Here is a 27,787-nt window from a genome sequence, read left to right on the forward strand (position 1 = left end):
TGAGGTTAATTCTGATTCTGAGAAGACCCAAAAGGATGATTGCTATAATAACTCGAAGGATGAGGATTTCTCCCCCAAATCGGCTCCAAAGAAAAATAGGGGAAAGATACTCAGAGAAAATCTCCCTCTCCCTTAGCCTCTTCTGAATCTCATCCTATTTAGAACCCTGAGACTTGCTGACCCTTCTCTAATAGCCTTGATCCTTCTTCCAATCTCCTCGGCTGTGATAAGGAGGTTGTCACTAATGTGTTGTCTTTATCCCGAGATGGAGCCATTGATACGTTCAAGATCTTCAAATGGATATTCCATGAGATTAAGGATGTGCAGTTGAAGCAGAGGACGAGTAGCAGCAATATTGACATGATGAAAGATAAAATCATGCAATTGGAGAAGTCTCAAATTGTGGATGAGCCTAGTCCTAGATCTTTGAAAGACAAGGCTTTGATTATTGATTGCATCAAATCTACTATGGAATCTTTTGATGAGTTCAAAAAGGGCTATGGGCCTAGGATGGTTGCGCATGAAGATCAAGTGAAAAGAATCAAGGATGCCATTAAGACTATGGTTAATAATAGTCATGGAGTGTTAATTGCCACTATCGATAGCTTTAAAAATATGATAAGTAGTCTCGAGGACCAGTTTCAATTGAAGGAAAGTGTGGAAACTAATACTTTTGAGCAGATGCTACTTCTAGACCAAGCAAAAGGACCAGAGGTATTCTAAAGAGAAAGGTCGCGGTTCCTCCTCTTGATTTTCAAAGGTTGAAGAAAATCACCAGTACCATGAGGGATATCGAAAAATAAATGGAGAAGTCCATGCAACTGATTAATGTTGTCCTTCTGTTGGTTTTGTGTGGGTGCTCTGCTCATTGGTCTGCTAGTTTTTTTTGTTTAGTTCTCAGTTCATTTTTTTTGTCTTGCCCCTAGTATGTAATGTTCTATATGTTTATGTGGAGCTTTTTTATTCAGTTCTGTGTTTTGGCTTAATGCCTTGTTAAGTTGAAACTTTCTCTCATGTTAAAGGGTTACGCGATCCCTTCAAAACCTATTTTTGCTCTAATAAAAAATAAATACCAATAGCCACAACCTCATGAGAAACATAGAAATCAAATCCACAATATCTAGAATATGACCATCATGAGCCCTGATGATTAACATCAAGGTACCAATCACCTTGCTAAACATAAAATAATGCAAATAGTCCATCATAATCAATATCACAATCTTGGATCACCTTAGGAAACTCAAACAACACAAACACAACCTTTGGATTGACGAAAGATCAAACTGAAAGTCAAGAATCTGACTCGGATAAAGACACACTCAGACCTGTGAAGCCAGGTGGAGTCGATGTTTGGTACCTACAAACCTGTCATCACCAAAACATGTATGACAACATGTACAATAATGTATATCATAAATGATCAAACAAGTGAAGAGAATCACAACATCGTATCATGCTCGCAATGAGTGATATGACATTGTCTCTATCATGAATACAATAGTAAATAGTCACAACAATCATAGCATCAACTCATCCAATATAATCATAAAGTGTGGTTAGCATCAACAAGATATTATAAACAATATATAATGATTGCATGAAAATTACCAAATGTAAGTTCAGCCATCATAATAATCTAGAAAGTATCAAGTGTCAATATAGAAATGTCTATCATCATCAATAAGCATCCAAACATAGATAGAGTCATAAGTATAAATCAAAACATCATCAAAGAGTCTAGGTAAGTCTATTGACGCATAAACAAAGGTGAAACGAGGAGGGGCACTACAACCATCTTGGTGCATATTTCATTGCATCTAAATAACTTTTTCCTAGGGTTGTAGTATTTGATGTGAATTTATCTTAATTTTGAATTTAAGCTTTTGGCTTTCAAAATATGTGTAAGAGGTGAAAATAATTCTAAAAATGTATACAAATCAATCAAAATTTAGTTGGGAGACTAGAAATCAAGGATAATTTCCTAAATCAACCCTATAGGCGTGGTCAAGAAAATGAGTGAAAAACATAAGGTGGAGATCACAATGTGGTTCATTTATGCCCTTTCAATTACCAATCAAAACTGATCTAATTCTTTCATGATTGGCCAAGTAGTTTTTATTTTCCTATTAGATTATTATTCAACCATCCCTTAACATCTATGATTTTACCATTAAAAATTTCAACCTCTAAATTGATTTCCACTCTATTGATAGAGGTCAAAGTTCCACTATCTATAATTTTTTAGTGTAGATAACATAAGATAATAATTTATTCTAACCTCTAGAGGGATGAACTTCACAATATTTTCTAATAAAAGCGAGAGATCTCTAGTAAAAGATCTAAATTCTTAAAAAATATTATCTTGTTCTAATCCCTTCCTTTTATTTGTAGTCAATTGTATTGCTACACTATGTTACCATCAAATTTACTACTTGTATAATATGCATTGCCATTTAAATTGTGAATTTGAATTGTTGTATGACTATAAATTATCATTCATCTAAATACACACATGTTCATAGAATTAAATTTAAAATAGCATTATAAAATAAAACTATATTTGAAATATTCTATATGATCACCTTATACCTCTCACAACCAATTAGAGTAATACATGTTAAATATATCATTTTTTTCAACAAAAATACAATATATAATGGATATGTACAAGCTTTCTATAAGATAGTTAAAACATATACATCTCTTTTTAATAAGAATTATTTATTAAAATATCTCTTTTACATAAATGATTTATCATAAAAGTATTAGTTGGCTTTTTAAAAAACCAAAATACATTTAGTAAACAAATCAAATAATTGTATGGATTTTAAATTTATTAAAAAACATTGCATATTTTATGTTTGAGAGTAACCTCTAGACCATGTTGGTATTGAGTATATCAAAATTCCAAAAATAAATGCTGGAAATAAAGACAATAATATATATACATAAGCCCTCCAGGAGTGATTGCTTTGATGCATGGCTCGAACTTCTACTACAAATGCAGAGACAGTACTCATGCACCCTAGAAAACCAAGTTGAAGGGATTCTATCACAATTTTTCCTGTACGATCCTTAACCTGTAATGAGGAAATACAATTTTAATTTACTAATATAAAAAATATGAAAATTATAAATTAGTGTAGGAAATAAATCTAAAAAATAATTTTGTACCACTTGGTGAATTGTTGATAATGCAGCCATAACAATGCTTGTCATGAGATTCGTAAGCAATGTTCCTATTGGCAGCCATTTTAAGTGTTTTTTTGCTCCAATTCCTTGTCCATTGAGGCGTGCCATATACCATCTTGCCCATACTCCAAATGGTCCAACCATACAAGCCATCCACAATTTTGCCTTATGTTGGGATGTAAAATTAAACACTAATAAAACAAGGCTTCCTCCCCATAATATTGCAAAGATGAACATAAACAAGATAAAACCATATAAACCACATTGATAGTGTTCACTAGATGGCATCCATGTCAAGGCAAGTTGTTTCTTCTTTATTTGAATATGAGCATACGTAATTAGCTTTGTAGATTCAATCCCTAGTTCAAGTGACATTTGGGCCAATTCCATACCTGTCATTTTCTAAACAAATTTTAATATATGACTAATTTAATCACTAATTTTTTTATGTTTGAAAAAAAAAACATTAGAAATCATAAGAGATGTATATATAGTGATGGAACAATACAAGACCTATAAAGTTACTTCTTAGTGATGATGAAAAAGTTTCTTCAAATCTATTTGAGGTAAAGCTTGTATTATTTCTACATCTTACCTAAAAGAAGACCAAAAATTCCAGTTATCCAATGTCCTTTAGTTGCTAGGTTTACCATTGCTTGGATCCAAGATGTAAATGTAGTAATGCTTCCCATCAATCCCGATGATAGTCCAATGGCCAATGCTTCAGAGAAAATAGAAATATTTCTTTTGAATGCAACTCCAACCCATCCCATGAAAAAGCTTCCAACCTTAGGACAAAAAAATAATGATCAATTAAAAGATTATCAATAATTATTAACCTTTAGCAAGTCTTAACAAAACCATCTACAAAACATAAGTTAATTATACAGTTTTAAAGGACGTAGAAAAAAAAGAAATCATTTACCATATTTGAAGGAAGATCAATATAAAGAGCAGTATTTTTATTTGTCACATTCGCTACATTTGGTCCAAATAATATTTGTAATCCATACCTTATAAGGACCTACACACAAAGATATTTCAATGTTTCAATAGAAAATTTAAAAATTTTAGTAAAAAGTAATTTTTAATCATATAATTTAATATCTTATATTAAAATAATTAAAATATTTGATTGTTGCATCTTGGATAGAGTTAAATAGATGTGAAAAGATTATTTATCATATATAGTTATCCACCTAGATTAAAGTTACATTAGCACATTCTTATTAAGTGGTGTTGTATAAGGCTATTGTAGATTACTATCAAGTCAACCATTACTCAACTATTAATAAACATTTGTAACATAGACTATTCTGTATTCCCCTTGTTATTGGTAGAATTTACATGAGAAATATACAAGAACATTATATGTGGTCACTAAAGAAAATGATCTTATTTGTTATATTGAAAATTTTAGATATGGATAAAATCTTACTCCAATAATTCCAAACACTCCAAGATAAGAAAGGATCATTATATATTCCATGACATGTGAACATTTCTTTCGATTAACCTGCCATTAATAAATTTAGAATTTGTTAGTAGTGCATATAAAGTATTTAAAAAAAAGACAAACTTTCCAATATTTGAAGTAAATAACCTATATAAATAGGTACTTTTACTTATAAACTCCAATAATAACCTTATTTATCTTCACCTATTATAACAGGTCAAATTTAAACACAAATAAATGTTGAACATGAGGAATTTATGGACATATAAAGAGGACCATTTTCAATATTTTAAACGTTCCTAATGAAAATTATTGTATATTTTATAGCTATCTTTTGAGAATACTATTAGTGTTTTATAGAAAAAACATTGTGCATAAATATTGTTATTTAATGCATAATCTCTCTGATCAATGGGTTTGGCTTTATTTACAAATATCATTATAATACACTAGTATCATTATAATATGCTAGTTTATAAGAAGGTTTAAACATAATATGATAGTAAATCTTGAAAAGGAAAATATTGAGAATGTCTTAGCTACACATGTAATGACCATCTTGCGCTATCTAATGATATATGGATATAAGTAGAAAACAAATGAACCTCAGAATTGAAACTCAAAACATGTTTTTAATAATTTGTTTTTTGATCGATAAAACTCAGCTTGAAGGGACTGCACCCTTGTATTATATTCAAAAGAATTTACAAAGTGAGATTTTGAATGACTTAAACCACACACACTAAGCTTTGACTTCTAGGCTTAAAAGTGTTAAACACTAAGAGCTGACTAATATTCTCTAGACTTAGTATGTTGCTTAGTGTGTGTGATTTAACACTAACCGTGGGATTTTGTCCATATCAACTTATCAAGATACTAAAATTTGGTACCTCATGCCACCTAATACAACTTACTATGCCACCTTTTGGCTGCTTACCCCTATCTTACTGATTACTTCTATCCACAAAATATATATACTTTATGCATTGCAGTGTATCTACAATTATCTTCTAAATATTCAAAAAGAACAAAAAAAAAAACCATCTGACCAAACCCAATTCACTTGATGCCAGCACCCAGGGCTCCACCCCCTATCCTCTCAACCCTGCACCTCTTACTTGACTTCCAAGGGCAATCCAACCCACATTCATTGTGGTCGACTACCACAAGGTCATCTATGCCATCATTTGCTTCAAGCTCCTCCTCCATCATTTGAAGATCTCCCACATCTGTATCCTCTAGTTCTCTTCTTTGATGAACACTTTCAACCACCACATCCCTCTGTTAGCATCATACCTAGAATGTGTTGGAAATTAACACTCATCTGGTGAATTTTGGTGCATGGATAACAGTTTAAGGTTGTCATTGATGGCACCTCTTCATGAGAATCCTATCCGGTAATCATGAATTTTGATATCCGGAAGTTATTATGGTCTGGTAACCAGTAATCTTGCTCCGGTATTTAGGTTGAGCAGAGTAGTTTTGATCCGGAAGCTTTTCGGTGATTGCGGTGGTGAGATTTGCATATGGAGTGATAAGGCCAACTTATAGAAGTCATTTTGACATCATTTGATGGATCCGCATACATTTTGGTGATCTGATTCAAGCCGACTCATGATTACACGTTACATCAACAGGCTGACTTGATAAATGTTTATTTTGTGATTGCGGATAGATAAGACTGATGCAGAAGATTTTTTTGGTGTGTGATATGAAGTAATATGAGTGAGTAGTGATCAAGAATTCCTTTTGGCCCAGTTTCACATGCACATTCTTGATCTGGTAGCTGACTGAGACAAAAAATAGAGTAGGGTTGCAAAAGAGATACGGTCAAAGTTTTGCATTTAACCGAAACTCATTAAGGCATTGTTAGATGCTATTATGGAGTTCATTCATTGTAATTGATCATTGTAATTGATTTGTAAGGCAGTGAGCCTTCCGGGGTTGTAGCCCTTATTGTAATTGAGTTGTAAGCTCTAGGCAGTGTACCTGAATGCTTGTGCATTCCCCTTCATGTAATATTGTTTTGCTATTGGCCATAGTAGAATAATATTGTAGGTTCAAATCCCACTATGCTTTTTCCCATTTGGGTTTCCACGTAAAAATCCTAGTGTTATGATTTTGTGGTTGATTGTTTTGTGTTTCTGCATTTTAGTTTCATTCTTATGCTTCCGGTGGATTAAGGTTAAGTCAAAAAAATTAATAATTAGTAGAAAACTGATTCACCCCCCCTTTCAGTGTTCCTTGATTCCAACAATTGGTATCAGAGCCTAGTTCCTCTAAGGAATCTTAACCGCTTGAGGAAGGTCCAAGAAATTGAATCAATGGACTCTGGTTTTCAGAGACAACTTTGTGTGGCACTTGAGGATCTTGATGTAGCAAGAAATGAGATCAGTTCCTTGAAGAGAAACCTGAATGTAGCTGAAGATTTCATTAATGATTTGAAAGATCAAGTCAACACTTCAAGAGACAAGAGGAAGGTGTTGATGGACAAGATGAAGGAAAAAGAAGATCAATGCATGGAAAATCAAGACAAAACTTATGAATGTGATAAGCTTGCTAGAGAGAATGTTGCCTTGAAGAATGAGATGCAATCTATTGCGATGAAGATAACTAAAGAGATTGAAGATCGGAAGAAGAATGGAGAGAAATTGACTCAATCATTGAAGGACATAGCAGATGAATGCTTCAGGCTTACCTATGAGAATGATCAATTGAAGCTTGAGTTAACACAATCAAGGAATAATGGTCAAGAAATTGAGAGAGATTATTTCCCTAAGAGATGAACTTGCTATTGCAAATGAATACAAAGACAAATTCAATGCTAGCTCAACAAGACTTGATGAGATGTTGGAAAGTTAGAGACATGGGAAAGGTATGACAAGACTTGGATTTGAGAAGGGATAATCCTCTGGATCTGGACAAAGAAATGCAAAGACAAATCATAAAAAGAGAAAGAATCCTCTGGTAAGACAACCTAATGCTCATAAATTCAATGGTAGATGCTTTACTTGCAATAAATTTGGTCATATAGCGAATCAATGCAGAAGGGGGATGATTAATGGAATGAATAATATGAACAATGGTGCTACCTTTAGGATCAGTGTTTCATATGCAATAATTCTAGTCGCAGTAATGAATAATTTTCAAAACAAGAGATGTTATTCTTGTGGGATGTTTGGACATATCTCTAACCAATGCAGAATGAGACCAAATCAGATGAACTTCAGACCTATGCAGAGAAATGTTGTTTGTCGTGCATGCAACAAATTTGGTCACACTCCAAAATTTTGCAAAAGCAAAAATGTGAACAAGAGTGCTCCGGTAGACAAGAACAAATTTAATGATAAAGGCAAGGCAAAGGTAGAGGATATCAAAGACAAGCATGCGAAGATGTGGGTTAGAAAAGATGAATCCAAGGTGGACAATGCATCTGCACTTGAATCTGGTGTAGGATCTTCATCCGGTAACTAAGGCATTTGGCCTTAGGGGGTTGATTGCAAATGCTTGGAGATGATTATCTAGATCTCTAGATCATCTGGTGAGTTGATTGATGTTGGACAGGGCATCCAGTTGAACCCTTATCAGTGCATTTATGTCAACTTGAAATCGGGTTTTGCGAGGTTAAAAAAGGCAAATGTGAATTATTTCTCACATTGAGAGCGAAGAGATTGTTGAGAAATATGAGAACACTATCCGCTTCATGGTAGACAAAGACCAATGTCACATGGAAGTTGTGGAGCCCAGGATAGTCTGGATTTCGCAGATGGGTTATGAGGTGGATGGTTAGACCCTTGAAGTTTATGTTCAACACCTTATGAGAAAACCGGTGGATCCGAATGAACCAAGCTTTGGCACCTATAAGGAGAAAGATATGGAATTGCACAAGAAGTTCACCAATCCTGCAAGAAAGAGAAAAGTATCTAAAATGGCTGAAGAAATGGCTGTGCAGATGGGATTCACCAAAGAGGCAGTGAAGCAAGCAAGGGAGAAGCATGCTCAAATGGAAGCTAAGAAGACCAAGGCTAAACTAGTTCCCTCCAAAGAAAAACCAAAGGAGACCAAGTCTGCCCCTACTCCGGCAATACCATCAACAAGATAGAGCTCATCTAGAAAGGGAGTTTTGAAGAAAAAGGAGAAACCCAAACGAACCTATGTTGTTGTATCTCCGATGGCATCTGAGACTAAATCAGATGAAGAAATAGGGAAGGCCAAAAGGAAAGGAGAATTTGTAAGGGTGGTGAGGAAACCACAATCCGGTGGTGTAGAGAAGAGTAAGACAGCTAAGTCAGAACCTACCCTTACTGGAAGGCCCAAGACTGGAAGGAAGCTCAGAACTCAACTTGATGATGATCTTGAAACCGGTAATTTGCAAGGTAAGTATACATTTGTTCCTCCAATGACAGTAGATCAATTGATTGATGAGATAATTGTAGATGGAAATTTGAAGAACATTGGAGCATACTATGAAAATCCAGTTGAGGAAGATCAAAGAAAAGTTGAGGAAGTTGTTGTTTTGTACTTAAAAAACTTTAGTAAAACCTTGATTGAACTGGAGCGTAGCATCCCTAAGGATCTGTATAATATTATTGATGCGAGGAGGTTGACAACTAGTAAAATAGAGAGAGAGAGAGAGAGAGAGAGAGAGAGAGAGAGAGAGAGAGAGAGAGAGAGAATTGATCAATGTCTACACCTGTATCTCCTAAGATGAAGCCAAAAGGCTCATTGAGGAAGAAAATAAAAAGGAATTCAGAAGCAGGACTAGGGTAAACAGATTAATGATTGGTAGGGTTGAAGAAGTAAGAAAAGAAATTGAAGAAATCTGGAGAAGTATCATAATGAACAACCCTTTATATAGTGTCGCAATTCAAACTTCCCATTCGGAAGTAAAGGAAGGTGTCTTCGGCGATCAGAAGGATGAAACTCAGACAGAGGGACATCTAGAAGATCAAGGGCATGTAACCCTTGATGCTGAGATCAATGCAAATCCTTCGGTGGTAGAGAATATTGAAGAAGTCCCTGAGATTCCAAAGGATGGCACTGCACAAGGTGGTAACACTGGTGCATGGGATAAAGGGAATGATGTTGAGGAAAAGGAACCCAAGAAGACAGAGGTGCAGGGTGCAGAGATAGATAAAGGGAAGAAAGTTGTTGATGCTCTAACAATTGACACTCCTCCAGTCAAAGGGACAAGGACCCTACCTCAAATCTCAATCAATCTTGATGACCCCCTTGATATTGGACAAATGTCACCAACTGAGAAACTGATGCTTGCAGTAGTAGTACAATCTCAGATCAGTCAAGATCGGTCAAATCAGAAAATGAAGACAAAAAGCTTATTCGATGTTTGTTGATGTTTTGCAAAAAATAGTGTCGGATACAACACTAGATCCTAACTCTAACCCCTTTGGAAAACTATTTTAGTTGATAAGTAATATAAACACCGATTCTGAATCCTTGGAGAAGACCACCACCAAGCGGGTACTGGACAGATTTAAAGAGGTTGGTATCCAAACATTCTGGAAAATGATAAGAGGATGAAAGAGCAAGATTGAATAAAGGTTTGCAGACTATCTCTGAAGCACTAACATAAGGTGGTAATATATATAAGTATTGTCTGATTTTGCCAAAGTTCACAGTAGACATAGACAAGCAAATAAGTATTTTCCAGGGTAAGTTAGCTGGTGTTTCATAGTCTTTTGATTCTAATGTTGCCCTAACCAGCAATATAGAAGAGTAGGTAATGGCTCTCAATGATCAGATCTCAAGCCTAAATGCAGAGAAGGATAGAATTTTGAGAAGATTTGGTGAACTTCAAAATCTAATTGCTCCTCTGATGGACACCATGTTCAGAAATAAGGTAGATTGTATGAAGGCTATGGCACAACCTATTCCATCTGAATTGAAGGATGTGGAGATTCATGCCTATGTTTTCAGTGCATTCATTACAGTTTTGGACAACTTGAACAATGGATGGGATACTTACCTAGGATTTTTGAAGACTATTTTTGCTTACATCTTTAAGTATGTGTAAAGTGTCCGCTAGATACCCTTGTACATAAATTTTAGGACAACACCCCTACTTTGGCATTGTTGTCAAAGGGGGAGAGTGGAGTGAAAAATGTACATACAATGTTATATGTTTTTGAGGTCTTGATCTAAGGGGGAACCTTAAAGATTATTTTGATCCGATGTATAGGTTTCAACACTTAGTCATTTTTCACGAGTGTTGCCATCAATGCCAAAGGGGGAGATTGTTGGCAATTGACACTCATCCGGTGAAATTTGGTGCATGGATAATAGTTTAGGGTTGTCATTGATGGAAACTCTTCATGAGAATCCTATCCGGTAATCAATAATTTTGATATCCGGAAGTTATTATGATCTAGTAACCAGTAATCTGGCTTTGGTAATTCAAGTTGAGCAGAGCAGTTTTGGTCTGGAAGCTTTCTGGTGATTGCGGTGGTGAGATTTGTGTATGGAGTGATAAGGCTGACTTATAGAAGTCATTTTGACATCATTTGATGGATCTGCATACGTTTTGGTGATCTAATTCAAGCTGACTCATGATTACACGTTACATAAATAGGGCGAATAAATAAATGTTTATTTTGTGATTGCGGATATATAAGACCAATGCAGAAGATCTTTTTGGTGTGTGATATGAAGTAATATGAGCGAGTAGTGATTGAAAATTTCTTTTGGCACAGTTTCACATGCGCATTCTTGATCAGGTAGCTGACTTAGACAGAAAACAGAGCAAGGTTGCAGAAGAGATACAGTCAGATTTTTGCATTTAATTGAAACTCATCCAGGCATTGTTAGATGCTACTATGGAGTTCATTCATTGTAATTCATCACTCTAATTGATTTGTAAGGCAGTGAGCCTTCTGGGGTTGTAGCCCTTATTGTAATTGAGTTGTAATCTCTAGGCAGTGTGCGTGAATGATTGTGCATTCCCCTTCAAGTAATATTGTTTTGCTACTGGCCATAGTAGAATAACATTATGGGTTCAAATCCCACCGTGGTTTTTCCCATTTGGGTTTCCAGGTACAAATCTTGTTGTTATGATTTTGTGGTTGATTGTTTTGTGTTTCTGCATTTCAGTTTCATGCTTATGCTTATGGTGGATTAAGGTTAAGTCAGAAAATTTAATAACTGGTAGAACATTGATTCACCCCCCCTCTCAATGTTCCTTGATTCCAACAGAATGCACTTGAGGAACTATACACCTTTCATCATTTTGGCGGTAAATATGGTCATCTCTATTGTATCCATTGCAAAAATGAGTGGGAGTCATTTAATAGCACAACCACCCCTTTGAACCATTTAGTAGTCCCTTGGCAAAGGGATACCCCACCAAATTCCACATTGTTGAGACCATCTTCCATTTATATGAGAATTTTTTTTTCAAATTATCTTGTTACAAAGAGCCATGACCATCTCCTTCTACTTGTTGGTGTTAAGAACAAATGCCAAAAACACAGCCAAAATATTAAAGTTAACTTTGTATCAATGGTTCGATTTTAGGAAGTGTTCTAAAATAATTTTAATCGTGTGGACTACCAACCCATAGCTTGTCTTAAAAAACCTTAGCATTCTTTGTTTTGTTACCTTACCTAATAATGTCATCTATTGCTTGTGTTACACCAACCTTATTGGAGTGTCCATCATGTCTTTTTCACTAGTTAATTCTTTGTGTTGTGGCAATTGCATGGAATGACTTAAATAACACACACTAAGATTACACTTCTAGGCTTTGAAGTGTTAAACACTCAAGGTCGATTGACATTTTTAGGTTTAATATGTTGCTTAAGGTATGTGATCACACTAAGAATACACTTCTAGGCTTAAAAGTGTTAAACACTCAGAGTTGACTAACATTCTCTAGGCTTAATATGTTGCTTATTGTGTGACATTTAAGGATGACCCAATTGCACATGAAGATAGAAATAGTTGGGCATATTCAATCCACATGCTTCTATATTGAACCACTCATCACTCCCTTTATCAAGACATAAATGCTTCTATCCTTTCACAACTCAATCAAAAAAATTCATGATTTTCATATCATCCTTTGATATTCGTCCTATGTCACTTGCTCTCCAAACAAACCTCAACATTACCTTGAAATCATTAAGATTTTATCACTCACACAACACCCACCTCCGCCACTTTCTTGGCTAACTCACCGGCCATACCATTCACTTTCTTATAAACATGGCTAATTTTTGACTTATCGAACTCCTCTAGCAACTTGCAAATAGGAAGCAACCATTTCCCTAATCACCAGCATGGTGTGGAACCTTTTCTTATAGCATTAATTGAGGATCGAATCACCCTCTAAATGAATTCTATTCACCTTCTACTCTTGAGCACATTGTAGAGCAATGGGAGCCACCTATAATTCAGCCTTATTGTTCATCCCCTTTCCTAGATGCTTATATTTTGGCATAATGATCTTTCCTTGATAATCCTTGAGCACAATTATTTTTCTATAAAAATAAAATTATTATAGAAATAATTTAAATACTATAATCATGTTCAATAAATGTAAAATATTGAAAATTAAGAACATAGGAAAGGTGTCACTATTCTATTCCCTTTAATTGTATTTTTTTAATATTTTTAAAATGAAAAAGAGAATATGACTAAATATTTAAATCTTTAGAACCAACATTGTAGAAAAGAGAGGAGTTTTAGAATTCATATGATATTCAAACTTGTAAATCATTTTACATGATTAAGTTATTTAAAAATAATTCCTCTCATACTTTAAAATATTTTTCTGGTTTATCATTTTCTTTCTTACTCATTTTCTTAATTTAGCGACTTTACATATTATTTTACTACATATTCTTTTATATTTATTCACTAATTTTATGAGTTTATATATATTTATTTTATACATTTTTTGTTAATTTTATGATAATTTTTGAACTGTTTGATGTGGATCAACAATTGAATGCCCTTAATGAGTGTCAATTGTTGCAGCTATAAAACACTATATTTCATTGAAAACCCCTTGTAAATTAGCTCCCAATATAAAAAGAAAATTAAAAAGAAAAAGAAGCAACTCTTGTAGACAAAAATATCATCATTTTATTGAAATGAACCACCATTAATGCACCTACAACTTGCAACAAGCTACGTGAAACAAGAAACTAGAAATGTTCTTCAAACAAAACAATGTCCTTTATGTAAATATACTTGCAAGAAAACTCAATGCAACTTTCAGCAATTTACTATCGAATTAGATCCTCATAACCAACATTAAGTATTGTTTTTTTAATATCTTTCATTTAGGTGTCATAAATATCCTTCTCACATTCTCATTTTTTTCTTCTACAAATCACCAATTCCAGCTCTCTCTTATTTTCCTTTTCCTCGGCATTGAATATTGCCTTCTCAAAAATGTTTCCTTTTTTTCCTAAAAGTTACCACCATCTAGGCCACACCTCTTGAGTGATAGGCATGATCTTGTATCTCCTCCCAAAAATTCGACCACCACTCCACTCTTGCAACTTCTAGGTGTCTAGGATAGAGTCTAGCTAGAATAGGGGCATTGAGGAATTCAAAATAGAGCACATGAAACATTTATTTTCCCACTAACTTCCCTAGGTGTTGGGTTTTATCCTCTTCATTTTGGTGAAGAAAAAATCATTAAATATGATATTTTTTAATATTGCCTTCAAATTGTTCAAACCAATAAATCTTTTAAGCTTAAAAATTTAATTTTAACTTTTTGGATATGTGCAAAGAGTGCCTAAAGCCATTCATAAAAGTGTACAAAAAAATTATTGAGCGACAAATTTTTGGTATTTAATTAGAATAAGTGAACATCTTTCAATTGATTTGGAAACATGAATATCAATAGTTCCCACTTTCATTCATAGTAATACAAGTGGATCAAAATTTATTTACTAGAAATAACATACTAAAAATCAAGTCAAAATCCTAGAAAGGTCATTTTGAACAATAGGTGCTTCCACTCTTCCACTCTTCAAATTTTCAACTTTTTGCAACCTAGATACTCATGCATCAAACACCTTGGGCAAGAAGAAATGTTTCATGAGATGAACTCTAAACATTTGAGAACTCATGCTTTTTATTCATCCATCTTTCTTTCTTATCCTCTAGCTTTGTCTTCTTCTTCACCTTACTCCACACATTTCTATCTCTTCATCTTTCCTCTCTTTTTACCTCTAATGCAATTCAATCTGTCATAGTCAAACTGTCATCAATATACTTCTTCCCGCACCATCTCATCATCTTCAACTTCTATATACAAATCAACACAGCCAAATTCATGAAAATCAAGAGTCTCTATCTTCTTTTCCTTACTTGTTGTACTTCACTCTCTTCTTCCTCCATTATCTCCTCTTTCTCTATTGCTATAACATCATTTTGAAGCTCCTCATATCCTTCCACTTTAACCATTCCATTTTTATGTTGAATAAAAGAAAAATCACAAAAATCAAGTTTAACCTTTTCATTTTATGTCATCACTTTTGATCCATATGTTGTTGATGCAAGTCATTCATGTTCAACTTCTACAAAATACATTAGCATGTCATCTTCTTCATCTTTCTCCTCTGACCCTTCACCCTTTTTATTTGTCATATTTTCCATGTACCCTTCTTCAAACTATTGGCCCAAATTTTTAAGTATTTGCATGCCCTTAATACAACCAAACTTTGTGACAACTTGACTATTCTTCATATCTATAACTTCACCATTATCTACTATAGCAATAGCACACTTTTCATTCACTTTCACATCGACAATTCCACTAATATCATTTGCATGTAATTTAACATTAAATTCACTTCTAAAATTATTAAAAAAATAACCTATTGTCTATGTAGTATCTTGCTTCCTTGTTGCTAACCCAACCTTCTCTTTACGAAAAATTGATCTATTTGCTTTTACATAATCTCTTTTCACATTTTATTTTAGCCATTTCAATTTCTTTACTCTATTCCATCAATACCACATCCAATCTAACCTTGATCTTTTTTTAATTTTTCAATAAGAAGTTTGGAAACCTCTTGTCTTGCCATTCTTCTCAAGGTAAATCCTTACAATTCTTCTAATGACCCATCTCATTCTCTTCTTTGAAGACATCTTTAGAGACTCACCAATCCCTCTACAATTACAAGTCCTCCTTGCAACAACCTCTCTAACTTCAAGGTATCAACCCTTTGTAGTTACAAGGCTACATTTCACACCTATAACAAAACTCACACTTAGCAATTATCCTCTACCCAACAAGATGTAGTCTCAAAGACCCCTCTACCCACTTTCAACTATAGAGGAAGTTTTCACACCTTCTACGTAGCTTTATCTTTGTTGGAGGATAAACCTCAAATTTGAAACTCTTATTCTCACACACATTCCACCATCAAACTTGCCCTAATAGCATTTGTTGTAGATCAACAATCGAGTTCCCTTAACGGGGGTCAATTGTTGCAGCTATAAAGCAATATTTTATTTTAAAACCCCTTGTAAATTAACTCCCAATAAAAAAAGGACATTAAAAAAGAGAATAAGCAACTCTTGCAGGTAAAAATCTCACCATTTTATTGAAATGAACCACCATTAATGCAACTACAACCTGCAAAGCTATAGGCAACAAGAAACTACAAATTGTTTCTTCAAACAAAAAAATGTGCTTTATGCAGCTACACTTACAGGACACTCAATGCAATTTTGAGCAATTTTCTATCGAACTAGCTCCTCACAACCAACATCAACCACTATTTTCTCTAATATCTTTGTACTTGGGTGCCACAAATCTCCTTATTATATTGTGTAGCATCTAAAATTGTACACCCTTATTCGTATGTCCAATTTCACACTCTTCTAGCACCTATTTTAGTATTATCCCTTTCGTCTATGCATTATAGGACCTTTATTGTAATTAATTAATATTTAATTCAATATTATGGGTGTTATTCCAATTTATTACATCATCACACTAACATTTGGGCCCTTAATTCTAGGTGTGCCCTTTATTTCTTCAATATCCTAATTTATCCCTTAATACTACCCCAATTCCAACTTCCAAGACACATCCCACACATATATACATTATGGTTTGAGCCATTGAGTTGGAATTAGCATTAGAACCTTGCTATCTCACGTTCCTTGAAAGACAGAAAAAAGTTGTCGCGACCAGGGCACCCTACCATCTCGGTCCTGTTATTTTTTCCCAAAATTTTGGGGTGATAATAAGATGATCCTACCCTATCCAAATCTAGCTCTGTCCAAAGATATATCAAATCTAAGTCGGCCTAAAGGTGATTTCAATTATGAAATCCCTACATAAGGCATCCCTCTCTGTTCATTTTGATTATCTTATCTTATGTTAACATTATCATCCAATTCAAGAGCAATTCTTGTTCCTAAAGAGTAGATTTGATTGTAGAAGCAACAAATTACATCAAGGCCTCTGTTCATTTTGGTAATCTTATCTTATGCTAACATTATCATCCAATTCAAGAGCAATTCTTCTTCCTCAAGACTAGATTTGATTGAAGAAGCAACAAATTACATCAAGGCATCTTCAAAATTATTTTTCGATTACGATTTCATGATGGATTTTATGTGGTTTATCATGTTATTGAATCAACACATGGAGGACTTATCCTAAGAGCATTGCATCACGTATTGAAGGTACAATCATCTACATTCAAGCATTTCAATTCGAAGTCTTTCCTCTACCCTCAAAAGGCACACTTTCAATTCCATTTCTATTTCAATTAGGGTTAATTCCAAACCCGAGGTTTGACATAAGGCAAACCCCTCTCCACAACACCATTTCCCTTCTTTTGGTGTGTAGGAGACAGATTCGAGATCTATGAAAGAAGAAATGGATAGAGGAGACAAAGACAAATTGAACTAGCTTTTGCGGAAGTTTCGAAGACCAGGGTGTTGTTGAGGGACTAGGGTGCTCATGGCCCGTGAATTGTTCGGGATATTTCACTAGTGGATCCAGTGTGTCTTGCCATTCTTAGAAAGACCCAACTTGCCTATGTTTGCATTTATAGGATCAAGGCACCCTACCATCCTGGTCCCAACAATTTCACCCAAATTTTCAAGTGCAGGTTCTGATCTTTTTCTACTTTCCAGATCTCAATTTATAGCTCTGCATGAAATTTGGAACATTTTGTTATTGTTGTTTTGTTTCAGTTTCTCATTGTTTGTCCTAGATCTAGCATTGCAATTCAAACCTAATCCAAACACAATTTCAACTCAAACAAAAGGGAACCGAATTCAATTAGTATTCAACCCTCTTCTAAATAGAATTGGGGTTGAATCTATTGACATCAATTTCTTTTTTATGTAATGTGTGAGAAATAGGTGAGTTTCCTAGTCTACATAGCTAAACTTGTGAAACTGTAATTTTCCATCTATTACATATTTTCATTTCTTTCTTTTTCAAATCACCAACTTTAACTCTTTCTTTTCTTCCTCATCCTAGGCATTAAAGATTTCCTTCCCAAAATGTTTCCTTTTTGTTGAAAGTCACCACCATTTAGGCATTGAAATCACCTAGGCCACACCTCTTGAGTAGTAGGTAAGATCTTGTAACTCCTCCCAAAAATTACAAATTTCAACACCACTATACTTTTATGACTTCTTGGTGCATGGGATAGAGTGTAGCCCAATATAAGGCATTAAGGAATTTAAAATAGAGCGCATGAAGCATTTATTTGCCCCGCTAACTTCCTTGGAACATTTTGTTTTATCCCCTTCGTTTTGGTGGAAAAAAATATGAAATGTGATATTTTAAAATATTGCCTTCAAAGTATTCAAATCAATAGCTTGTTGGATATGTGCAAAGAGTGTTTGAAGTCATTCACCAAAGTGCACAATTTTTTTTAACATAACACTTTTTGGTGTTTAATTGGAATATGTAAACATCTTCCAATTGCTCTAAAAACTTGGAACATCAGGAGTTTCCACCTTCATCTATAGAAATACAAATGGGTCAAAATTTATCTATTAACAACAATAGACTAAAAATCAAGCCAAAATCCTAGAAAAGTCATTTTTGAATACTAGATGCTTCAACATCCTTTTCAACAACTTTTAAAATTTTCAACTTTTTACAATCCAGATTCTCCCCCATCATTGGTTTACATAGATAAATAGTTTTGTTATATATTAATTTATTTATAATCAATTTAATTAAATATTTTCTTACACTAACACCTAATAACATAAGATAAGTCTAATGTATGATATACACAAATAATGAAAGAAAAATGGGTAACACTAATACTAGTCTAACATAAAATAGCAAAAAAAAAAAGGTGCGCTCAAAGGTGTAGATAAGTCTAAGCTCAAAGAAAATTCCTTGAAGTCAAAGGGGGTTTTAAATTTTCTAAGCTTGTTTATAATCTATTTATGATCAAATTCCATATGGATCACAAAAATGAACATGAAATGGATTGAAATGACAAAACAAATATATAATTAATTCAAACACTCTAGAAATTAAAAAAAAAACATATAAATGCAATGATATACACTTTGTTTATAAGATGGAATCCCAAAACTGACTATTGCAATCTACCAAAATATAAGAAATATTGGGGTTTGAAAAATTCAATTACTATAGAGCGTATAGAGCGTAATAAGGTGTGAATCCCAAAATTGACTTGCAATTCACCAAACTCTAATGAGACTCATTTATAGTTTGTTCTAACTTTTAATTTTCATGTCTTTAAGACTATTAAACCATATTATTTAACATTATTTTGAAAATGGTTGTTACCTTCTCACTATTGTATTTTTAAATATATCATAACATATTATTTTATAGATAAGTTTTAGGTAGGCAAAAAAAAATTACAAGATATATGATAAAGCCTTATGGGAATATATTACTTTATTATTTTATGATAAACATTTATATAATGAAATTTAAAATATGAAACAATTAAAGTGATTCAGAGAGGAGAGGGAGAGAGAGGAGACGAAGGAGAGCGGGATGAATGGTTTATTTTATGTTTTTGTTTAATTATTTAATTTATCTTTTTGAATTGAGTAATATCTCAATTGTGTTTATCAATTTAGCCTTGTTGTAATGGGATTACTAATAGTTATGTATAAGAGGTATTTCAATACATAAATAATTGTAAGTGTAACTTGGTTTGATAAGGTTGAAAATTATATAGACTAATTTGAAGTTAATATGAATGATAAGGAACCAATATTCTAATTCATGGATTAACAAAATAATTGACATTCTATTATACACAATGGTGAGTCGTGATGATGTTGGAAACTTGATGTCTATTGTCATTTATGTCAAACTTGTTAGGTGTTGTCTTTGATGACACAATTTGTTTTGTCTATGATTGTGTGTTGAGGTAAGAGAAGTAAAGAGGAAGTTGTGCGAATGCAGTATATGGTCTGGAAATGAGTGTTCAGGTGTGGTTATCTTGTTTGGCGGTGATGTTAAGTGAGTATGAGGTGTTTCTAGAAGGTTACAGTAGTGGAAGTTACAATATGCAGGAAAGAGTATTTAATATCCTTATGGAAGAACGCTTTGTGTTCCTCGAGTTCTTGATGATGATGTTCTATCTGTGGCCAACCTAATTGAGGTTTTCAATGAAAAACCTTATATAATTGGACATGCAAAAGTGTGAATTGGGGTGTGGATTGTTGTGAATGATATGCAAGCAACATAAGTGTGAATTTTAGTTTGTGATGAGCTTTGATGACCATATTAGTGTGACGATGTTTTGAGACAATAAATAAAGTGAGGTTTGTTTGCCATGATATTGTTCGCTTGACACAATGGTTCAAGGACAATTTCATGATCAAAAGATCTTGTTCATTTCAATTCATTATTTCCATGTACCTGCCAAAAGAAATTGAGTTCTTTTGGTAGTTTGTGCAGTCTTTGTATCTTGCCCTGAGATTGTGCATCTCAATAATACAAGTCCCTTATATCTTTTCCTAAGGTTGTGTAGCTTAGTCTTGCAAGTCCAATTAGGTGCAGTGAATTTCCTTGGCCTTAAGCCTAAAACATTATAATGAATTATCCATATTGTGACTAATATTCTCACAATTGGTTTTTCCTTCTTGGGTTTTCCACATAAATTTGGTGTTCTTGTGTGTATTGTGCTTTATGGTTTCATGTTTCATAATCACAAAAGTAATTTAATTGTGATTTGAATTTTAAAGAATTATAAATAAATTGTTTTTAAGGTCTAGACTAATTTAGCCCCGTCTCTTAGTCTTGTGGTGTGTTCAACAATTGGTATCATAGCGATGTTTCTATAATATGAGCTTAACCACTTAAGGAAGGTCTAGTATGGTGCAGGATGTCTATTCCAAGGCACCAAGGTTTGATGGCACACATTATTCTTCTTGGAAGTAGTGGATGGAATATCATTTGAATTCTCTACCACATGGAATATGAGACATTAACAAGTTTGACTATACTGCTCTAAATGGTGGTCCTACTACTCCGAATGAGATCAAAGATCATGAAAAAAGTGCCAAGGAAAGAAACATACTTGTTAGTAGTCTGAGTGACTTAGAGTTTCTAAAAATCAATGGATGCAAAAGTGCAAAGAAAATCTGGGACAAGTTGAGCAACATTTATGAAAAATGAGAAGACCAAGCAAGTCAAAATGTAGAATCTAAAGTATGGATTTGAAACACTGAGGATGTCTGAAGATGATAACATTGAAAGTTACTTGCATTGAGTGAATGGGATAGTAAATGCAATCAAAGGTATTCGTGAAAAAATAGAAGAATGTGAAGTTGTGATAAAAGTAATGAGAACATTGCCCAATTTCTATAAACCTAGATGTATGCCATTAAAGAAAGTCATGATATGGATAAATACACATTGGATCAGTTCTATGGATCGCTCTTTGCCTTTGAGATTTCAAAGCTTAATGATTAGTGCAGTGAGAAGAAAGAAGCAACATTCCAAGTTACCACAAAGATTGAAGATGTGTAGGGTCCCTCCTCAGTTTATCTTTTGATCTATGTGTCAATAACAATTATTTAGACATATTGATGATTCTCTGAAGATTGCTTATGAGTCTATTCATATCGTAGATGCTATTTTATGATGTTTAGATTGTGATCGTGACTATTTACATTGCAGATACTCATCATGATGTTAGGCATTATTGGATAATATGATATTCCAATGACTTATGTGGATATATGCTATTTTGGTTTATATGGATGATGGTACTAGCTCTATTGATCATGTGATTTGATGAAAATAGGTGTTGACGGATCTTATATGTGTTCATATGCTTGATGGATTTTACATGCCTTATTATATTGATGAATTATACTAATCATGCACTTGATGATGTTTTGATGTACTGACCATATTTAATGATTATCTATGATGGGTTGATATTATGGTGTGTTTGATCGTTGTATGGATGTCTTCAGGATAGAGACGATGTCACATCACTCATTGTGAGCGGGATGTGTCGTTGCAATTCTCTAACCCTTGTCTATATATATATATATATATATATATATATATATATATATATGCAAATGTTGTATCGTTGCTTTGTGGAAGCAGGATTTGCAGGTACCAGACACCGACTCCACTTGGCTCCACATGTCTGAGCATGTCTTTAAATCCCAATGGCATGTGGTTCGGAGTTGACACAAGTTTCCCCTCACATAATCTAGGTCTAAGTTGTTCACTGTGAGTCGTCAACGTCTTGGCATAAGTCGCCATGTTAGTTAGTAAGCTTGGTTTCTTCTGTGTGGTGAGTATGTTAGTATTGGTTGGTTAATTCTATTATGTCGAGATTGATTATTTGATTATTGATGCGAGATTAAATAGTTAATAATGTTTATTTTAATTATTTTGATTAATAGCAATTCAATTATTTGATTATCTAATGTTTAATTTAATTTATTGGATTATTAGTCTTTTGGGTATTTAATCACTTGATATTTAATGTTTATTTATTTTAATGACGATTTAATATTTATTTAATATTTATTGTTTAGCCTATGTTGTGGTTTTATATTTATTTGATATTTGTGATTTGACCTTTATTGGTATTTAATTGTTTATTTATTTATTTAATCATCTATGGTTTAATATTTTTTTGGTATTTAATGTTTATTTGATTCTTTAATTCATTTATGAGCCTTTGGTTTATTTAATTTAATTCCCCCAATTGATTTATTTAATTGTGTCTCATGTTTTATTTATTAGTTTGACTTTTATGTTTAGTGGAATGTATAAATACACTTTAAAATAAAATAATAAAATATTCCCACCTAGTTGTAAAAACATGATTTATATTTATCTTACCTACCCTCTTCTCTCATTGGTTGAATTCGAAAAGGGAGGTAAAATTATACTATATGGTGGAGTTGGTAAAATATATTATAGAATCAAATATTATGATTGGCCCATGTAGAGGCTACGGTTTTAGTTATTGTTTGGCTTTTTATTTTCATTCCTGTGATGTGTTTCGGGTTGGCTCCTTCTTTGTAAAAACATTTCTCTGCAAGATTTTTCCTTTGGTTTGGCTTGGATTGTTGCTGGAGCTTGTTGATTTGGCTTTTGGATTGGGGAGCTCTTCTTCAGCTTCTTCCCATCATATAGTTTGCAGGTTGGTGATGTTTTCTCCTTTTTCTATTTTGTTTTACAACTTTTTGTATGCACCGTATCTGCAGATTGTATGTGTGAGCTTGGGGAAGATAAATTTATAGTTTTGTATAGTTTGGGAAGAAATGTGTTAATGCATAAATTTATATGATATTTTTACTCTATAGTTGTGGTGAAATATTTATATTTCTGGGTTGTCTGTAAATGTCGTTCATGGCTCCGAGAATGCTCATTCTCTGTCGTCTTCCTTCCTTGATTCGATTTGTTTTGTTTGAGGGTGAATTTTTTTTTTCCTCATTTTGAGTATGAAGATTTGGTGTGTGCATTCTGGGATTTTTGAGAGTTTGTATTTGTTCTTCTGGTATTTTCTAAGTATTATGTCATGAAAGAAGTTTTGGATTAAATCTTGGTTTACAAATGTTTATTATTTATTCTGTTTGTGCCCATTTAATCTATTGTTTTGGGTGACTATGTATATATTTTTCGAAGCTTTATGTTTAAATTTTGATTTTTAATCTTTGTCAAAATTTCTGTTTTTTCTGTATATATTTATGTAAAAGTGCTAATTATGTATATGTGTTGTCCTTCATTGTATTTGCGTTGTCCTTAAGTGTATTTGCGTTGTCTTTTGTTACATTCGCATTGTCCTTCAGCATATTTGTGTCGCCTTTAACTGAGCAGGCACTAAATTGTAATGTAAGCACTAAACTGCAATTTTAAAACGCTAAACCGTAATGTGAAAGCATTGTACTGCGTGGTGTATGCGTTGTTTTGTCCTGTAAGAGTATTTTTATCGTTTTTGCTCTATCTGTCTTTCTTTTTGAATTTGATCTTGTACCAGAGGCTTTTTGGACAATTTGTAGACATTTTCCAGTATTGGCATTTATCTTATTTGAGAGTTTTATGTGATTTTTGCATCTTGGTAAGTGGATACGCCTTACTTATGTGTTCTTGAGATTACTCCTTTCATGTTGATGAGCCATGATTGTGAGGGTTGTTATATTGATTTTGGACGAGCAAGTTGATACGCCTTGCTGCTATTTTTATGTCTTGTTGATGAAGATTTGATTGCCTTATTATGGCTTGATGTTTATTCTGAGTATGAGGCTCAAGGTTGCTTACTTGTTAATATGGCTTTTTGGATGTTCAAGCTTATGAGTATGTTTATGACTGCATAATGATGATTTTGGTTTTAGATTTGTATTTGATTTAGATCCTCCTACTTTTCTATTGTTGTTTTGGAGCATGTTAGGGGGAGTGGGCTTTCATGTGATGATTGGAGTCACAAGAGATAGGCGGTTAAGTTGATAACCCTTCTGTCTAAACTGTTAGGGTACATGAGGTTTTTCCTATTGTTAAACAAGTGATAACTTTAATAATAAATTAGATGGGCTGGGTAGCTAGGGCTCACCTAACAAGATAATGAATTGTTTTGAGCCTCATGACTTGATCCTAGGGAGGATGTTTTAGGATAACCATGAGAAGATCATGAAGACGGTAAGTCAAATCTCCCTTGATTCTCTCATGGGTAGAAATAGCTCCACATGTCTATTGGGGTTATGCCTTGAAGAGTCGTGTTGGCAATATTATGGGGAGGATAGCATGGGATGACACTCCACTCCTACATGTGTCCTTGCTTGAGATGTATTGATGCCTTGTTGATTTGTGCACCTCTGGGAGTTTTGTATTTGTGCCTTCTTGTGTTTGGTGTTTGCTTGAGTGTCCTTGCAATGTTTAGTCTCTTTGGTTTTGAGTGTCAGCCTAGATGTAGAGTGTGTGTTGGGACCTTGTGTCGTCTCCTAGCACGGGGGGTGGTTCCTTTGGTTCCACATGGTCAGGTGGTTGGTGCTTTTAAACCATTGAGATATTCCTATCTTTGGATTCTTCTTGCGTGGATGAGGATATGCTTCTTGAGATAGCTCATGGATAATAATTGTAACAAGAATGTAAATGATGACATGATTTATGTAATGAAATTATCATGTAATGGTTGTAAAAGAAATCGTGTTGTTGAGAAATGATTATTTTGTTCTAGTTATAGTGATAGCTTTTGGTTATAGCATATGGACCTTGAGTTGCATTGTAACATGTTTATATATTAAATGAAAAGGATGCATGAGATGTGAATAAGTAATTTGGTTTGGAATAAAATTATGCAATTTGTATTCTTGATGAGCCATGTTAAAAGGAAATTGTGCAAATGTTATGATAATGGTAATAGCCTAGAAATGATGTCTTTAATTAATGCTTTAAGTAGAAGAAATGCTATGCCTTGGTAGGATGTATGAGTAGGAGTAATAATGGAAGATGTCTTAGGACATGTTTATGATTTGTGATTTAAGAATTTGAACTTATAGTATCATACCTCGTAGTTAGTAATCTAATGGTAGGGTTGAAATCTTATAATGCTCGGGTTGTAATTGAACGTTCCTTATGAAAATATTGTATGGATGTTCTTAATGAACGAATTACTAATCTTATTAATGGAAATTACTGATAAGTTTATGGGCACACAATAAATTTAGTGCGTGTCTATCAAGGATTGGATTATAGTATATGTTAAGGTTTAAGATTATAACTCCATTTGGTGGATGCTATTAGTTGTTATGAATATTAGGATTATCGTATTTTAAGTTGTGTTGAGTTGAACTCGTGTAGTTACTTAATTTGTAATAAGATGTTGTGGGTTAATTGATATAGTGTAGGAGATTTTATGAGTATTAAATGAGCTATGGATTAAATGTTTAGGAAGACTTTGTGATTGCTGCATTATGTACTTTAGGAATCATTATTAAGTGATGGACATTCTAGGAGCATAGAATCATAAATGAGTATGTAGAAGCTAATTGTGAATGGAAAAATTATGTTAACGTTAATGTAAGGGTTAATCGTAGTATGTGAATGAGGATCATAATAGTCAAGAATTGGTTAAGGGTACAGGAACATTTGGACTTGGTGTATAAAATTAACCTAAGGAAAAAGGGGAAATGGCTATGCATTGAAAGATAGAATCTCATATTATATGAATGGTTAAGTAGGCTGCATATCATGAGTGTTAGGAATTGCTAAGTTGCACCTATGCTTGAATAATGATTAAGATTATTAGGTATTGTTCTGGAAGAAAGTGAATGTTTATTTCTTATGTAAGTAGATTTAGTAATGGCGTTGAGATACCCTAGGGAGTTAGTAGTAATGATCTATTATATTCCGCTTGCATAGTTGATTAATAGTTTAAGTGAATTATTCTATGTTCGTATCTTTTATATGTTGATGTGTGCTCACTACATTGCTTAACTGATTGTTATATGTTGTATTGATAAAAAGAATTAAATTAATGTGTATTTAGCTATATTTATCTAGGGTAATTTGGCGGGCATTACAAGATGACTCTGAAACAAGAAATGACATGGATGAAGTTGAAGAAAACTTTGTGATAAGACTAAACAAAGGATCCAAAAAATACAAAGGTAAGATGCCCTTAAAATGTATTAATTGTGGAAGAATTGGTTATTATGCTTCTAGATGTACTTTTAGGGATGATAACCATATGAAATCAGATGACGATGACAAGAAAAAAGATAATTGTAGGAGAGATGACAGAAACAAAAGACTAGACGATAGGATAAGTCAAAAAAAAAGTTTATGTTCAATGGAGAACTATTCCTCTAAAGATGAAGATGGTGATGACTCAAATGAAGAATCATTATTTTTAGCCATAGAAGAAAAAAGACAGTGAAAGGTTTGGTACTCTGCATGATGAGAATAATAGTGAAATGACTATGAAGAATACATTGCATGCAAAAGTGAAACCTAAATCTTCCTAGATAACTGATTCTGGATCCTCAAATCATATGACAAGAGACAAAAGGAAGTTCATAGACTTTGAAAAATATGATGTTGGATCAATGAAGTTTGTTGGTGAGGAGGTTGTACCTATTTTTGGTAAAGTAACCATATCCATTGATCATAAACATAAGATAGATGATATTTATTATGTTACAGGTTTGAGACATAATATTTTGAGTGTGAGTCACATGTGCAATAAAGGCTACAAGCTTATATTTCATGGGTTCAGATGTGAGATCCAAAAAGGAGGTTCAAGAAGATTAGCTGCAGAAGACATACTTGAACAAATGGCAATGTCTACTATGTGAAGTAAAACAAAGGAAGTAGTTGTTTTCTATCCTTCTCATAGAGAAATGAATGTTGGTTATAGCACAAAAGGTTGGGACATGTTAACCTTAACAACATGGTGAATATCAGTTCCAATCATGTTGTGAGATATTTACCAGAGACTATAAAGATTTCTAATTCAATGTGCTAAAATAAAGTGTTTGAGATCTGATAGAGGAGGAGTTACATCAAATGAATTTGATAGATTTTTTGAAGAACATGGTATTATAAGGCAATTATCTACATCTAGGACTCCTCAGTAGAATGATGTGGTTGAAAGAAAGAATAGGACTATTGTAGAGATGTCTCGAACTATGTTGAAAGATGCCAAC

General features: G+C 33.5%; 1 protein-coding gene across 1 annotated transcript in view; it reads right to left on the reverse strand.

Annotated features, from left to right (window-relative positions):
• Nucleotides 1–2,727: 2,727 nt before the first annotated feature.
• Nucleotides 2,728–27,787, reverse strand: part of LOC131044345 (uncharacterized) — a 99,229-nt gene continuing 74,169 nt past the window's right edge. Inside the window, exons 3-7 of the mRNA XM_059216521.1 lie at nucleotides 4,634–4,711; nucleotides 4,121–4,219; nucleotides 3,791–3,983; nucleotides 3,178–3,587; nucleotides 2,728–3,083 (exon numbers count right to left, since the gene is read on the reverse strand). Of these exons, the coding sequence (XP_059072504.1) occupies nucleotides 2,859–3,083; nucleotides 3,178–3,587; nucleotides 3,791–3,983; nucleotides 4,121–4,219; nucleotides 4,634–4,684 (978 nt within the window). The 5' untranslated portion in view covers nucleotides 4,685–4,711 and the 3' untranslated portion in view covers nucleotides 2,728–2,858. The remainder of the gene's footprint in view (nucleotides 3,084–3,177; nucleotides 3,588–3,790; nucleotides 3,984–4,120; nucleotides 4,220–4,633; nucleotides 4,712–27,787) is intronic.

Source organism: Cryptomeria japonica, chromosome 2, assembly GCF_030272615.1.
Source record: "Cryptomeria japonica chromosome 2, Sugi_1.0, whole genome shotgun sequence".
Classification (NCBI taxonomy): domain Eukaryota; kingdom Viridiplantae; phylum Streptophyta; class Pinopsida; order Cupressales; family Cupressaceae; genus Cryptomeria; species Cryptomeria japonica.